This window comes from Vanellus vanellus (genome assembly GCF_965231255.1).
Source record: "Vanellus vanellus genome assembly, chromosome: 4".
NCBI classification, from domain to species: Eukaryota; Metazoa; Chordata; class Aves; order Charadriiformes; family Charadriidae; genus Vanellus; species Vanellus vanellus.
The window spans coordinates 29,037,086-29,053,304 of record NC_138909.1 but is presented as its reverse complement, the minus strand read 5'-3'; the positions used below and the strand labels follow the sequence as shown (position 1 = coordinate 29,053,304).

The 16,219-nt window shown below is 39.2% G+C and overlaps 2 protein-coding genes across 3 annotated transcripts in view; one reads left to right on the top strand and one right to left on the bottom strand.

Moving 5' to 3' along the window:
• CISD2 (CDGSH iron sulfur domain 2) overlaps nt 1–16,219 on the top strand; it is a 201,259-nt gene that overhangs the window by 32,207 nt on the left and 152,833 nt on the right. The window lies entirely within an intron of this gene.
• BDH2 (3-hydroxybutyrate dehydrogenase 2) lies at nt 4,966–15,328 on the bottom strand. Its single transcript, XM_082483035.1, has 9 exons — nt 15,251–15,328; nt 13,646–13,724; nt 10,338–10,434; nt 9,713–9,821; nt 8,488–8,548; nt 7,717–7,830; nt 7,198–7,256; nt 6,405–6,497; nt 4,966–5,157 (listed from the first exon to the last, which is right to left on the bottom strand). Exons 1-9 carry the CDS (start codon nt 15,320–15,322, stop codon nt 5,104–5,106), a joined length of 738 nt encoding a protein of 245 aa, XP_082339161.1. The 5' UTR covers nt 15,323–15,328; the 3' UTR covers nt 4,966–5,103.

Genomic DNA, 16,219 nt, shown 5'->3' with positions numbered 1-16,219 from the left:
TGTTGTGGCCTTAAAGTTTTTTAATGAAATAAGTGATACTTTTGGTTTGGTTTTTTTTTTTTTTTCATAGATTGTTCATCCTTTCATTGGGGCTGGGAATCCACAAATGCCAGTCTACTAATGGGAACAGAAAGTATCAGCAACCTACTGGTGTCTCCCTCCTTCCCTTCACCAACCGCTTCCCCAGGGTATATGTACTTTATTTTGTAATTCTGAAAGGGGTGCGTGTGGGTAAGGAACAGAAGCATACTGCTCTCCATCTAGCTATGGATGGGCAACATCTCAGTTCTTGGGCATCTTGTAGTTGTTGACCCAAAATACGTTAAAACTTCTGAGAAACCTAAGTCCACCTCACAACAGCTTCAGCTCCTGAATGCATTGTTCACCACAGCATATAGGAAAGGCAAGATTGACTTAAGCAAGGAGAGTGGATGTTCTGCTTAGCAGGAATGGTTTCAAGGTGCAAATGAGTCGTCTGATAGTGGATGTGCTGCCCTTACGTGTTTTGTGAGAGGTCTTCACCCTGTTAGGTTCCTAATACTGCTACTGTCGAGCAACAGCCAGTTGGATTAATGAGATCAAAGGAAGTAGTTACTTTACTTAGACTAGAATGAGGATTTTTTGGGTTAATGGTATTTGTTTGTTTGGGATTTTTCTTGTTGGTGGGTTTGTTTTGTTTTTTAAACTTCACCCCCTATACAAACAAAATCAGTGATTGAGAAATTCATACCACAGGGTTAAGGCCCGTACCATGGAAACCAGCCAGTAACAGGCTTATTTCAGCACCTCCCTGTAAAATATACTTCCCTTATTTTAAAACAAGAAAGGTTTTTATTAGATCCTCTCGTTTTACTTGCTTTTAATTGGTCGGGAGGAGGAAGGAGAGGGAGAGCGGAACCGAAGAGCTGACTGACAGGGCAGCGTGCGCACGCCTTTATAATTAGCTCCAGTGCCCTGGGGACTGGCAACATCCCGCTTCGCACACACAGGCGATACGGGAAGGAGTACAAATAAAATACCACAGCCACCTCCAGTCGAGGATGAGGGGGGGAGAGGGAAGACAACCCAAACCGCGCATCATCATCCACAAAAAGCCATAACTGAACCCTGATGCAACCTTCCTCCCCGCTCCTCCCGCCCGCCGATAGCCCCCGCGCTGCCTCTCCCGCCGCCGCCACCGCAGGGGACGGAGACGGGAGGAGGCAGAAGGGCAGCAAACTTACCCGGGGAACGGCAGGGATGAGAGGGAGAAGGAACCGCTCGCTCCCTGCGCAGCCTCTTCCGCACGGCCGGTCCCTCGCGGAGGTGATAATGCGCTCCCCGCCGGCGGCGGCGGCTCGCTGCCGGCTCTGGCTCCTCCTCCCCCGCTGGTGCCGCGGTCTCTCCCTCCAAAGCCACAGCTTCGCTAGACCGGCAACAAAAACCTCAGTCTGGAGCTTGGGAAGACCGAGAGGGCTGCCCGGATGCCTTCCCATCTCTTGGCACCGTGAGTCCGTCCCCCCCGGGCAGGCGGCAGGACGGTGGGGGGGTATGGCCATATCCGAGCTGTCAAACAGGTTTCAGATGGGTTGGAGCAGTGGACCGGCCCTGAGCCCACAGCATCCAGGAGGATGAGTAGATTTGTGTCTCGCATAGCCAGCCCTCTGCTTCCCATGTCATTTCATTGTAACCTGCACACGTTATAAAGGTTGCCCTATACTCTGCCTTCCCTGCGGCCAGGGGAAGCTACACACAATCCTCTTACCCCGACTGCAGCACGGTGCAAAGAAAGGATGAGGATCTCTAGATGATTCTGCTCTGGATGCATGCAGAAGAATTGCATTGGGGCAGGCAGGAGAATAAAAATAATATTTGCATATATGTAGTGTTCCCATCAAGACTTTTCTTCTTCTTAAAGAAGAAACAAGTGTGTCTGTCCACCTCATCTGTAAGTGCACAAGATGGAATGACACAGACCTTCTCTCTCAACTTCATTTTGCGAACTACAACCGGGTTTATGTGAAAGGAGATTCAAATGCAACACATTGCTACTTGGCTCCTAGTAGCATTACACAGAATTAAGCTTACTACAAATCTGAGAAGAAAAGAACCACTGTTTTTTGATCAGATTAAAATTTACAGGAGGACTCTGAATCGGGAAGGTTTCTTTCCCCACCCACATAAGGGAAAGGTTTGACCTAGAATCTGAAAAGTCAAATAACTCCTCCTTATGTTATCACTGGAGCAGAAGGAAAAGAAACAGAATTACCCAGTTCCATTAAAAACAGACCAGAGAATTAAGAGGTCACAAGAGCATTAAGAAGCATTCTCCTTTAATCATTCCAGCTAGTCTGCTGGGAAACCCCTTGGTATTAAGACACACTTCAGAGTTGTAGCTGTTAACACACCCATGAAAAGCATTGCTAATAAGGCAAGAGACAACCTGCACTGGTTTTTGGTTTTTTTTTTTGGTCCACCAGCTTCTCAGACTGCTACTGAAAAATCCACATCTCTGTGCTTTTAGTGCAATGTAAAAAGCAGAATGTATCTCCTTTTCTTGCAGGAGTGCTTTGACAACAACCCATCTGAGTAGCATCTTTATATTACAGTCACCAGTGATCTTAGAAATCTTAACTCATATAGTTCAATATGCATAATGATTTTTCTCTCAGATTCTTAAGTATATTTTCAGAATACACGCTTTAAGTTTCCCATGTTACTGCAGCACAGAGATTCTCTTTTCAACATAAGCCTTCTACACCCAATACAGAGGAAGGACTTTGGCCTTCATATAAGACTCTGAAAGCATTGAAACAGTATCCTGCCAGCCTGAACTTTTAACATTTGACTTTATGTCAGTCAACATTGGTGGAGCCGTTTTGGATGACTTTGGATTTCTGCCTCAACTTGATCCTGCTTGGCTGCCAGGACACTTTATTGAAGATACTCAAAACCCCATAAACTAACTACACAAGATCAGAATGCTCCAACCATGATTAAAGGTAAAAGTTAAACCCATAGTGAGCGTGAGGAAGCCAACATCCACAATACTCTCTCATTTTAAAATTGTAAGTAAATGTAACTTTTGCAAATAAGAAGCCTGATCTTAACTAGACATGTTTCATTATCTTTGAAATCAAGTAATTAATATTACCGCTTCTGCTAATATTGAAAAGCCTAAGCAATAATTTCAAAAGCATGGCAATTGTTGTTACAGACACACAAACAAAATATTGTACCATTTTCCCCTGTGCTTTCTGATTACTGGTCAGTCATGCTCAGTAGCCTTTATTCTTTATTTCCTCCCCCACATATATATGTATTTAATATATATGAAGTTGCATACAGTTTAATTCACAAACTAGATAAATGGAGCTGTGTGCAATTTTTTTTTAACGTTACCATATTTATAGGCAGTCAGCCCATGTCATTCATGTCAAATTTAGCAGTATTTTAGCAAAACAAATATTTTTGGAATTCAGGTTATTCATTGCCTTAGATCTCTGGGTCAGCACCTATGTTTTGTTTTTGTTTTTTTTTTTTTTTTCCAGAGTATGAGACTTTACAAGAATAGGTTTCTGATTCATAAATACCATGTGCTATATCACAATAAAAACTAGCACCTAGCATGCAGATTTGACAATATGTGTCCAATATTAGTACACCATTTTGAAGAGGAATATATTTGCTCCATCTAGAGTGGTATAATCCACTCCTTTTGCTTGAGTGCCAAATGTCAAGCCTATTCATAAAGGTCCACCTATGTATTTAAGAATACTTTTCCCCACATACATCCCCATCCATGCCTACCAGAGTTATGTCCTTGCATAATACCTTCTGTACATGGAAGGGTAAAAAAAACCAAACACCAAAACCCCCAAGATATAGTAATGATACTTCCAAGACCATTTTAGGGGGGGTCTATACCATTAATAAAACAGTTCTGGCCTCTATTTCTCCCACTAGGACCTCTTTTGTACTTGTTTATGTACTCATTTTCTAACTAATTGTAAAAGTACATGCGATTCTCTATGCTCTCTACTTGCTATAAAGCTTTAGTCTTAACAACCATTAGAGCAGGCTCCTCTCCATCATTTCTGCTTCATGAAGGCAGTGTCTATAATAATTGTGCTTAAACAAACAAACAAAACCAAAACAACTAACAAACTGCAGAAAGTGGCCAATCCTACTGCTTCTGATGGTAATGTTGCCCTGCCTTTTGTGCTGATCGACTGTTTTTCCATATTCTAACAGCCTAACTTGGCCAGGATCTGGAAAATGGACATTGCAGTTGCATGAGCCAGCTGTGCATGTGTACCAACTCTTTACTATATGCACAGGAAGTTTCATGTGCCCATACACCGTGTATCTACAGTGTTTGACTGTCTTGCAACGCACACTTTGGATCTGTAAGTGTTGTCAGGCTTGGAACATATTCTTTTCAACAATTCAGACTGTTTTTCCTGCAGCTATTACAGTTCTAAAACATTTTGCTTATGACAGTGGAGAGCAGAAAGAACTTAAAGTAATTTGCAGAGCAGAATGTGCTTTCAAGTACAATTTGCAACTAGCACGTTCTCCAATATAGAAACACCTATTACCAGTAACAAAATGATTCAGAGCTTCAAATCTTCAAATTTGCTATTATTTCTGCTTTCTTCTGTTTAAACTGCAGTTAGTTCAGGATCCTTTTGGCTGATTTAATAGTAGTCACTCCATTTTCTCTAGACAGTCTGTCAATACTAGTAGAAAATCTAATCGTGAATGTTTAACTCCCATATACTTTGCAGGATGAGCATAAAGACAGTATTAATTCCTTTCACTCTGATTGTGTACCTTATATAATATTCTTTGCCCTCGGAAATCTCAAATGTTAAATTGCTTTTCTTTCATGTTGTTGGAGTTACCATAAAATGAAGCCACGTGAACTATATTTTATTTAGGGAAAAGTGAATCAGTAGATCAATCTAGAAAGAGATCATACAGCAGTAAAACACTGTACCAAATTCGTTTTAAAAGACAACAGGTGTGGGATCTAAATTTTTACAAGCAATCTTAACTGAGAAACATGATCCTCACTTTTTGCCTTCCATAGTATGAATTTCCATTTGCAGGTAGGGTCAATCACAAGCTCCATCCTCCATCGATGATTAGTTCATTACCAGTCACATAGGCAGACTGAAATTACAGAAAAAGTAACAATAGTTTTAACTAATTTTTTATGGCTATTAAGTACAGGGAAACATTTTTTCTTTAAATTAAATAAAATTGCTTTCTATTTATACAAAAGCTTTGTTTTACAAAAATTTCAGAATAAATAGAATATAAACAAACTTAGAAATGGAAACCTTTCAGCTAACTCGGGGGAGTTTAGTAAAAGTATTATTAGAGGCCTTAAGATGAGAATGCACCTTGAGTGTACAAATTCACATAAGATAAAATTCAGGTATCTCACCTGCAGGAATAATACCTCACACTATGATGTTACTAGCTCTCTTCAGCCGAGCAGAATCTGACCAGGTCAGACAATAATTATAAAAGGACCTAACTGAAAATTTAGATGGTGCAGAAAGTGAGGTAAACAACTGAGCTGTTGACATTCTTCTCTGTATGCCAGTACTGAAGCATACTGGAATATATTGGAAAACTGGAATTCTGTATACACATGGCTGAAAACTCTGTAACCAGGCTGGAAAAAAATTAGTAGCTTTACAGAAACACTGAAACTAAGATGAAAACGAGAAACAGATTACTGATAGATAGCAACATTAAGACTGAATTAATCCCATTAAAGTATTGTTATGCTCAGTAGGACTGCTGGACAAGTCAAGAGGAATCCAGTCCAAATTTAGATTCATAGTAAGTTTATGACATCTGAAATAACCTTGTTGTGTGCTCATTAGTGTTGGTGGTATTTGCCATGGTCATTAAGAGTTTGGTCTATAACCACCTCAGTGAGCCTATTGTTTTTCTTCTGCTGAAAGGGTAGATTCACTCTGAGCATTAGCCCTTTTAGCTAAAAAACTCCAGCAGTTCTACTCAAATATTTGCTCTTGAATAATGAAGGTAGGTGATGACGACCAATTCTACCTTCTTAAACGCGATCTAGCTGTGGTGCAAACTTGGGAAAGCAGACAAGCCCATTTCTCCTATCATTCAGGATGGTGTGGGGTCAGTCAATTTGCTCAGATGACACGAAACCACCAGGCTATGGTACCAAACGCATGCTGCCTTAACAATCCTGTCAACATTCAGAGTACTTTTTGTATCTTAGGTTGAACTCAGTAAAAGATCATAGTTTTTAAATTTTTGTAATAATCCAGCTCAAAGACAATATAAATCCTCCTATAACAAATTCTCTCTATTGTGATGCAGCAAAGTAGCATGGGATTCTGTTACAGGAAATTTTATGGTTCCATACTTACTTCATCAGAGGCCAAGTACACAAAGAGATGGGCCACTTCTTCAGCAGTAGCCATTCTACCAGTCTTCTGTCTAGCTAGAAAGTCTTTCAATGCCTAGATACACAAGAGCGTTTGGTGTATAGAAACTCCAAAACAATTATTTTAATCTGATTAGTCTGATATGTACAAAGCAATACTGGAAACAGGCCACGAGCCATAACTTTCTTTAGTACAATGGGTAGGGAAATTATGCTAGAAAAAGAAATTGCAAGATTAACAGTGGTATGAGTTTCAGGTTGAAAAATACTACAAGACTGGATCTAAATGTCTGGTTCCAGAACAAAGCCAATGTAAGTCCTTCTTTGGTGGTAGATACTGCCCCCCCCCCCGGCCCTTCAAATGAAGGCTCACAGTTTTGTAGTCAGTATGGTTAAGGATTCCCAAATAATTTTGAAATGCATAGGCCAGAATGCCCTTTTTGTCATGGTTTTGCACCTAGTTCGTGGCTGCCACGTGCCAAAGTAGAAAATGTCTTCTGCTTTTGCACTAGATACTGTAACCAATGGTTGCAAATACTTCTATAGATGACAGACCCTCTGTATTCACTAAGGAATACTATCCTTCTGAGGTGTTTTAAGACTTCTGTGAGTACAAACTGACCAAACTATCAAAAAGAGACTCTACTGTTATGTTGTCATTGGTACTCTGAAATAGGGGACAATCTTGAATCTGAGCAGAAATGCTGCTTTTTTATTTTTTAAAGGGAGTTAAATATATGTATGCACATGATCACAGTAATAAACTGCTTTCTCACCTGTTCTGGGTTAGGCCGGGCTTGGATTCTTTCCTGTAAAGATGGTGTGTCAACAGTTCCTAAGTAAAATTTTAAATTCAGTGGTAAAAATCAACTGCGTCAACCAGTCATGAGAAAAAAGCAGTTCATCGGTTCTGTTTGTATGGCTTAACAGTTATGTGTAATTTCATAAAATGATTCAAGAGAAAGACTACAAAACTACCAACATAGCGTAGGACTCAATTTCAATAAAAGGCAAGACTTTTGAGAATTAAATTCAGTACTTTGAAAATAGGTCTTTGAAAGTAATGCACATATAACGTGCATGTGCTGGGTTAACAGACTAAACATACCGCTTTACTCTAAAAGTAACAGCTTTTCTATTTTAAATCTCAGAAGTGTTTCAAGCATGTCCTGTTCTTTTTGATTGCTGGTAACTTTAGTTGCCACTTGCAAGTCTATTCTTTATTAATAATATCATATTAAATCAGGCCTTCTAGTATCTGCTCCTAGTTTACAAAATAATGTAAGAATACTTACCAGGACATATGCAGTTGCATCTGATGCCTTGTTCAATGAAATCAGCAGCCACAGACTTTGTTAGACCAATAACCGCTGCCTTTGAAGTACTATATACGCATCTGTTCACAACTCCTAACAAAAGGTCAGTGTGAAAGGAGCATAGAAACACATTAAAAAAAAAAAAAAAGCAGATACAAGGTTGTTCAACATGCACCTGCTTCTGGACTCCAGCATTTCCTGGAGCAGCTGTAGCCTCTCCATAAGGAAGTTCTCTCTTCTACCTAGAATGCTGACTGCCAGAATTCTACTCAGGCATAAACCAGACCAAAGTGCATGATCTTTCAATAGTATAAGTTTGAGAGCAGTCTAGAAAAGTTAACAAACCAAACAAAGATTTAGGAACAGCAGAGACCCATCTGTTAGTTACCATCAGGTTTCCTTAGGAAGCATAGCTATAGCGCTTACGTAACTGTCATTTCTTCATTGTTGCTCTGAAGAACATATGTAGCAAGATATCACTGGAAGTAATTCATTTGTAATTAATACAGACTGGTAAAAAGGATGCTAAAAACCATTCGGGACAGATTCAAAAGCTCAAAGGCAAGGATCTTAGTGTTCTTGCAATTTTGTCTTTGTGTGTATGTACGAGTGGATGTGTTCACTTTCTTTTTTAATTGCATCTCTCCACAGGATTGGCAGCGTCCTCTAAATTCAATGTTGTGCAATATATATTTTGCATTCCCGTCATTTTAAAGGTTTATATAAGGAGCTCTCTAGCAAGCTACTGACCTTTAATGCTGGATGCCACAGAAGACATATTTATAATATTTCCAGATTTCTGTTTAAGCATCTGCAAAAGAATACATGTCATTCAAATGCAAACTATTTTGTCATCTGCAGGTCCAGCAAAACAGCCCATAACAACCCAAAGAACAGCCCTACATGCAGTTGATACGCAGGGTAACAAAGCTTAATTGGCATGAATAGGTGCTTATCTCTTTTTGATCTATTGACTGAAGTAGTAAAGTAGAATCTGAAATTCTCACCAGGTTCTCCTAAGTCATCTCAGGGGTGAAGACTATGACAGGAAAGGATTTTTTTCCTAGATAGCCACCTCTGAATCATTGTCCTCTTGTCATCACAGTAAGTTACTCTACATAGACTTCTGTTTGTGCCATCTATCAATGCACTAATGCACTTCTTCATTGCTTGGAGAAGACTAAAACACAGTTGTCTAGCATCTTTCAATTGTAGCTAGATTTCTTTAAGTTTTAATCTTTTTAGGCATCACAAAACTTGAGATGCCTGAAGTTGTTATAAATAACCTTTGAAAATGAAGATCAGCTGAGGGAAAAAAAAGCAAACAAAAAGGACTGGGACAATACTGAAAAGAGGAGTCATCATCCAGTCATGGTCAGTTTCCACTTCTGGCCTTTGCATTTACAGGAATACAAACACCTTATTCAGTCCACAAATTTTGGTAGTCCTGAAGCTAGTCACTACATCAAACACAAGTGTCCCTCAACTACTACATTGTCTAATTGGATTGTTTTTCTGATATAACCAGCATGTTGGCATCAGTGGCAGTGAATTGCTTCACAAGATAGTTTCCAGATTTGCATAAAATTAATATTAGTAAACATATTTTATAAATATTTTGTAGCAGTAGTATTGTGCAGCTGTGTGCTATACTATAACACAATAGCACTGCATTGCAATGGCTCCCTCGCTGCTCTGCATTTGAAGGATTTTAGTTACAAATTATATTATCAGGCAAAAACCCTGAATTCATCGTGTACTATATCCTTTAGATAGATTGTCTACTTGAAGGATTACACAATGCAGAGAATGTTTTAGAGTAGGATTGCTATAATCTAAGGGCCTCCCCTATACAAAGCAGCATACTTGGCTTTTTATCTCAAACCCCATGCTGTCACAGTGGCAACGACTTAAACCTCACACACTTTAAACAAAATACAGCAAAGACTAAAAATCACAAGCAACGAAGCCTTGCCTTAGGAAGGAATGTCTTGATCATTAGATACATGCTGCGAACATTGAGGTTCATAGTAAAGTTCCAGTCTCGCTCTTCACACTCCAGAATGGTTCCATGATGAACAAACCTAGAATAAGTGCATGAAGTCAATCACTGCCTGTGACTTACATTTCTATGACACTTTATGCATATTTTTCCATTGTTACTTTGTAATAGCTAACACTTCCATCCTTGAAAAGGAGGGACAAGAGCACTTTTGAAGAAGGCAAGCAACAGTGTATTTCTTCTGATGAGGATCAGGGAGACAAGACAGATCTGACACGTGCAAAGAAAAGTTTGGTAATAGGGAAACTAAAAAAGATAGAGCACTGGCAGACCATCAGCTTCACTCACTGTTGTGCCCAGAGGGCCAAAGCCATCGGTATGGGACGCTCAGAGTAGGGAAAACAAATTCCAGAGCCATCCTATCTTGGCCTGGGTAACACAGCTACACACAAAAAGTTCAGCGTTGATGAAAACACATGAAAATTTGTATTAAAGATATAAAATGCATGAAAAAAAAAAAAGAAACAAAATGCACTTAAGAAACTAATTCTGGAGGATAGGGAAAACTGGAAAAGGAAATAGGATAGAAGCTGGTTACCCTGCAATGTTACAGAGGACATCAATCCTTTCAATCTCCTTGGCCAAATTTTCTATCTGCTCCTTTTTGGTGACATCCAGAACCCGTATTTGAATGCCTAGAAAAACATGGTATTCATTTCAGTCTGTTTGGCTAAGAATCAGCAGTTTATTTTTCGGAGGTGCCGAGGACTGCATCTATGAGTCAAGTCAGTGGCTTGCCAGGAACAGTTCCCTCTTGGCGGTTCCCTCTCGTGACATGGAGACTCACTGAGCAAGAGCTACGCTTAATGATTAAATTAGTGCAATAGTTAAATCAAGACAGCAATAGACAGCATGGCATGCTATTTAAAATTTCAGAAGGGAATTAAAAAAAGATCAATTGATTTGATTGTCATACAGCACCACACAAGCAGATGAGCTAATATCATTTACCATAAAAACATTTCCAATAAATTTGAATTTTACGGTGCTCTCAAACTGAAGAATTACAGAGCCTGTATAATCATAACAAGTTTTCATGCCCACTATTATAGAATAATAATTACTTGAAACTAGTTATGTGTTGCATATACTTACAATCACATTACATGCCATCTATCCATGTGTTGTTGAGGATACGATGAATCAGCTTTATACCATTTAATTAATGAGAAAAAGTTATTTTGCATAAGCCAAAAACTTACATAACTTGGAATGATGTCATAGCCATGATAATAGAAATTAAGAGGAAGTGTAACAAATTGATGGCATCTATCACAAAGGCTAGTTCAAAAATATGATGCTTATGTTTTTGCAATTATTTGTTTATAATCAAACAAAAGGGGCCTGGAAACACGTTGCTTTTCACTATAAGCTTCTATGTATTTCAGCCTCTGACAGCTGTCACTGTCAGTGCTTATAGCGCTGGCTGTGCCTGTGCCATACCTTCAAGAAAGCCACTAATAAAATAAAAAAAGAAAAAAGCCCACAACAACCACCTAATCCTTCTGTTTTGTTCAGAGAAGTTCTCTCTGAAAGACTGAGAAAGAATTACTGCAAAACAGGGTCAGGCTTAACTCTTCCAAATGCTTTTCAATAGAATCCACCCCTCTAACAGAACTCTTAACAGAACTGCTTCAGGGCCAACCACAGCTGTGCCGTCCCTTGGCCAGAAGCAAAAAGAGCAAAGTTAAGAGTTACTCTTCCAGATGAGCTGTAATATGATATGATATAATCTACATGTTATTTTATCCCATTTTACTTAAGTAGCTTCCAGTAACCTAACTCAACTAGCTTCTCTCACCCATGTCAAGGCTGACCCCTTACTACAGAATAGGCATACTTCATGATACACTTTGCCTGGATGCTCACTCCATACTGCCTGTAAAGATTGAGCTGTGCCCACTTCTCAAATCCATGATTTTTTTCATCCAAAGGAAACCTGGATGAATGGAAAAGAAGGAGTCAGGGTGTAGTCCATTAGTTTCCTCAGTGGGTACAGTTAGGCTGCTGATCTCCCTTTTGCCGCAGCCTGGTCACAACTTACCCTGCATCTAGGCTGAAGGGACATCTAGTGCACAACACACTTGTGCCCCAAAACATTTTTTTTTTTTTACACACAATTTAGTCATGCACAACTAGTGACAGACAGTCTAATAAGTGTCTACAACTACCTTTTCATAGACTGTAGAGAAGATGGAGCCAGACTTCCCAGAGGCCCACAGTAGAAGGATGAAAGGCAACAGAAAGAAGTTGGAACATGGGAAAGTCTGACTGAATGTAGGATGTGTTTGGTTTTTGTTGGGGTTTTAATGTTTTAATGTTGTTTGGTGGTTTTTTTTTTTTTTTTTTTTTTTTAAATATCATTATTATTTTAAAACCACGAAGGCAGTCACACTGGAACAGGGGCCTACAGAGGTTGTTGAGGAAATTCCATCCTTGGAAATGTTCAGAACTTGACTCAATACAGCCTTGAGCACCCTACTGTAGCCAGAGCCACTTTGAGCAGTAGGCAGGACTAAATGGCCTCCAGAGGTCTCATCCAACATACACGATTCTACAAAACACTGTAAAGCTGTCTGTAAAGCATCTGAGTGATGTCTAAATTATGGGAGAATTTGATTTGAAATGGATAAAAAATGGTTTCTTTTGAAGCCAAACTGTCAAGTCTGTGAACAGGTTTTGTATGCCTTAGTCAACTGATACAGACACTTTTGAAGAGATTTGTGTATAATGATGCAATTAGACTACAGGCTGGTGATTAACATCAGCACTGGAATTACCTCTCCTGGATAAAATTCAAAGACCACAATGTGCCAAGCCTTGATGAATTATAGCTTAACTAATCGTATGTCAAAAGGATGGAAATGATCCGAGTATACAGAAAATTGCCTCTATCCTTGTGAACACACTTGCAAATGGAAAAAAATGCACAGTTCACAACATAACTTTTCTAAACACCCTTAGAATGAACCTGGAAAATCCTAGAGTTCCTAAAGAATTACAAAGGGATTGCTTGTGGTGAACTCCAGTCAGTAGAGACCAATGTTCACTCTAAAAGCTGTGCCAGAAAAAAGCAGTTTTGCATATTTGACTGTCACTCTGTAATAGGAATTCATTAAATCCACTTCTTTCCATGAAATTAAGTTGGAAGCATTTTCCCAAGTCCTATTTTTTATTTCAAGATTGAAAAAATATACTTTTAATATAATGTCACACACTTGTGTCACTTATGATTAAGAAACACAGCTATGCAAAACCTGCTCCTTGAAGTATGTTCCTGTGATAGCAGTAGGAAAGCAACCTTCCGGCCTGAGCACCTGTACAAACAGAATAGGCTTATCTAGCATTTGTGGAGACATATGAATTCTACTAGACAGCTATCCTTTTAATGCATTTGTTAGTAAGTATGGACCATGGAAACGCAAGACACTAAGTCTACTTTTTTTTTTTTTTTTAATAGCTGGATGTTGGTTCTTGTGATCAGATAAAAGCATTCCACGCCTTTTAGAGTGATGTTTGACAATTCGGTGAGTGATCTCAGAACATAATTGAAACGGGTGCCATTCTGGGAAGCAGAAAACAACCGCTTCTGTGACATAAGAAACTCAAAGTTATTCCACGTGCCTAGGATAATATTGTCTGATATGCTGATGTTGCAGTATTTTACATGCTAAAACTCTGCCATTCCACACCACAGAAAGCAATGCCAACATCTGAAGAGATAGTCTAGATATTTTCCTTTTTTTTTTTTCCCCTGGCCTTTTGAAGTTATCCTTAAATTATATTTCAGCCAGTCTATAACAAAACTCGCAAGAGCTGAACTAATGCCTGCTGTAGGTCACTTACCTGGATATTTCTCCAGTTCTTGCAGCTTAGACTCATTGATGTCTGTAGCAATGACTTGAGCTCCTTCTTTAGCAAAAGCCTGAAGAATGCAAGTTCGAGAAGGAATTTATATTTAGATATTCCAGCTCTTACCAGAAATAAAATCTGTTTTCTTCTAATTTCCTTTTTGGCTTAAAATAAAAGTTGGCTGAAGGCAACTGATCTCTCACTTTTCCTTCTGGGCATGTCACGAAGTAATGGCCATTAATTACCACACATGCTGGGGACAACTAAGTAACTATAGATGATATAAGACAGACTTAAGATCTTTTGCTTAAAGTAAGGAATATATGAGAACAGTAACCACACTAAGACAACTGGTATTATTATTGCCCTTATTAGCTGCATGTGCACTGGCAAGCATGTTACAAACACATAGGGCTAGAATTGTCTGTACTGTTGGATTTAAACGAAGTTTCGGGATTTGACAGGTAAAGGCACAAGTCATAAGAAAAGAATGGTGCTATATAAACTTTATAAAAGTCCTCTCCATCCAAATCATTGGAATAGAGCAATATTAAAACAAGCCTGACTTCGATACTTCACCAGAGATATTACTTCATTCTTGATGTTCCCCTCAAAACCTGCTTTCTCTGCTTTGTGGTTACTGGTAAATCAACAGCTACACTAACACAGTAACCTCCATGTCAAAAGTATTCTGAAATCTCAGACTGTAGTCCCTTATCTTCAAAATAAGTGTCTCAAGTGCAACTTAAGATGATAGTGGCATTAAACATGCCAGCCTTCTGTCACTTTATTTAAAAATTGAAATAATCAGGAGAATTACCTACTCCTTTGAGTGTCTTAAAGAGAGTGCCAAGATCAGCAGTTTTCTGCATTCTTAACTGTATGCATGAGAAACTAACTAGTCTGGCAAAAATCCTACTTACAGGAGCTTTTCCTGGCTTGCTGATTACATTATGGAGATACAGAGATAGCTAGAGATAGCTCTACTAGTTTCTCTATCTGCTATGGAAGAAAGAAGTAGCAGAGGAAGAATAGGTTAAAAGGAATTAAAAGTTAACTAGAAAGTTAATACGTATGTTGAATTCTGTTTCAAAGTAATTAAATAAAACGTGTAAAGAATTTCTCACAGTTGCTTATTGCAAACAACGTTGTAGCTGTGCTGTTAGTATCACATAGACTTGGTTACATCAACTATTAGTGTAGATAAAGCATTTTGGCTCTACTATAGGGGATCTTTGCAGTATCCAACCTTACAATGGGAAACATTCCCTCTATCCTCCTTATCGTCTCCCAGAACAATGAAAGGTACAGACAGCCCAACCATATATCATTAGAAAAGCAGTTGAGGTTGTTCTTAAATATTGCCCTTATCCTTGCCTAACATCACCCTTCAGAGCTGAAGACTTTTAGGAATTCAAACAGCACAAAGCATGCATGATACAGTACAGTGACTATATTATTCCCTGAATTTTTCAGTGGGTAGTTTTGGCTTCATCTATGGTTTATTAATTCAAGAACTTGTTTGGTGCAGGTGTCATTGGACAAGCTAGCATTAGAGACTTAGCTTAGGTACAGGAGAACAAACATTTTCCAACTTACTATAGCAGCTGCTCGTCCAATCCCCTGTGCTGCTGCAGACAGCAGAATGATCTTCCCATCGAGCCGACCCATACTGCTGACCTCTGCAGAGAGATGTCACAGAATCTTAAATAAAAACATGAGCCAACAACACTCCCTGGGAAACAGAAGCAAATGCATTCCAAAACTAGACATGACTAGTCTTCTATTCCTCACAAACTACAAACTCATCAGCTTCCTAGATCGCAATAAATTCCACACAAAACCCTGGCCTTGGTGTCTGCTCTGAATTGTCTTCAGAATCTTTGGGCACAGCCGACTCCCAGCTCCAGCAAGGCAGAAGGGTGGGGGACGGAAGCCCTGTCCTGTCCCAACTCTCTTGCGTTGTCTGCTCTCAGGGAGCTGCTGAGAATGCTTGGGGCAAGCGGTAGGAAACCTCTAGGAGGTTCCACCTTATTCAATCTGGAGCAGCCAAAAAGCAAAACATAGCCCTCTTCTCTTCTGCCCAAGTACACGCTTTCAAACGTTGTGTTATGTTTAAAGAAATACAGCATGTAAAGTTGCAGACAAACAAGTAAAAGCAAATACCATCCTTTCACTCCTATGGATTTTTGGTTATTTAAGGAGTAAGCTGCTTAATAGGATGTTTCAAAGAACTGCCTAAAAAGTAAGGTCACTGTGTTCCAGTCAGTGTGCAGTATCTGGTGTTTGTTAACTGGGTTCCCAATAAGCAAAACTTTCTGCACTCATACAATAAACAAATTTTGCTCTGTGGATTGCATGAGTGTAGAAAGGTGTCCCAAGAACCCAAAGTCTCTAAGTATATACATGAATCCGAGTACTTCACTGAGAAGTTAAAGATGCCATAACCTTCCCTAGGTTAACAGCCGATGCCAACATCTAAAGATGCTCAGACCCATGCTGTGACTCAGATTATTGAGCCAGTCTTAGTGTCCTACATCTTAAACCAGATTATTCATTTCTGATTTT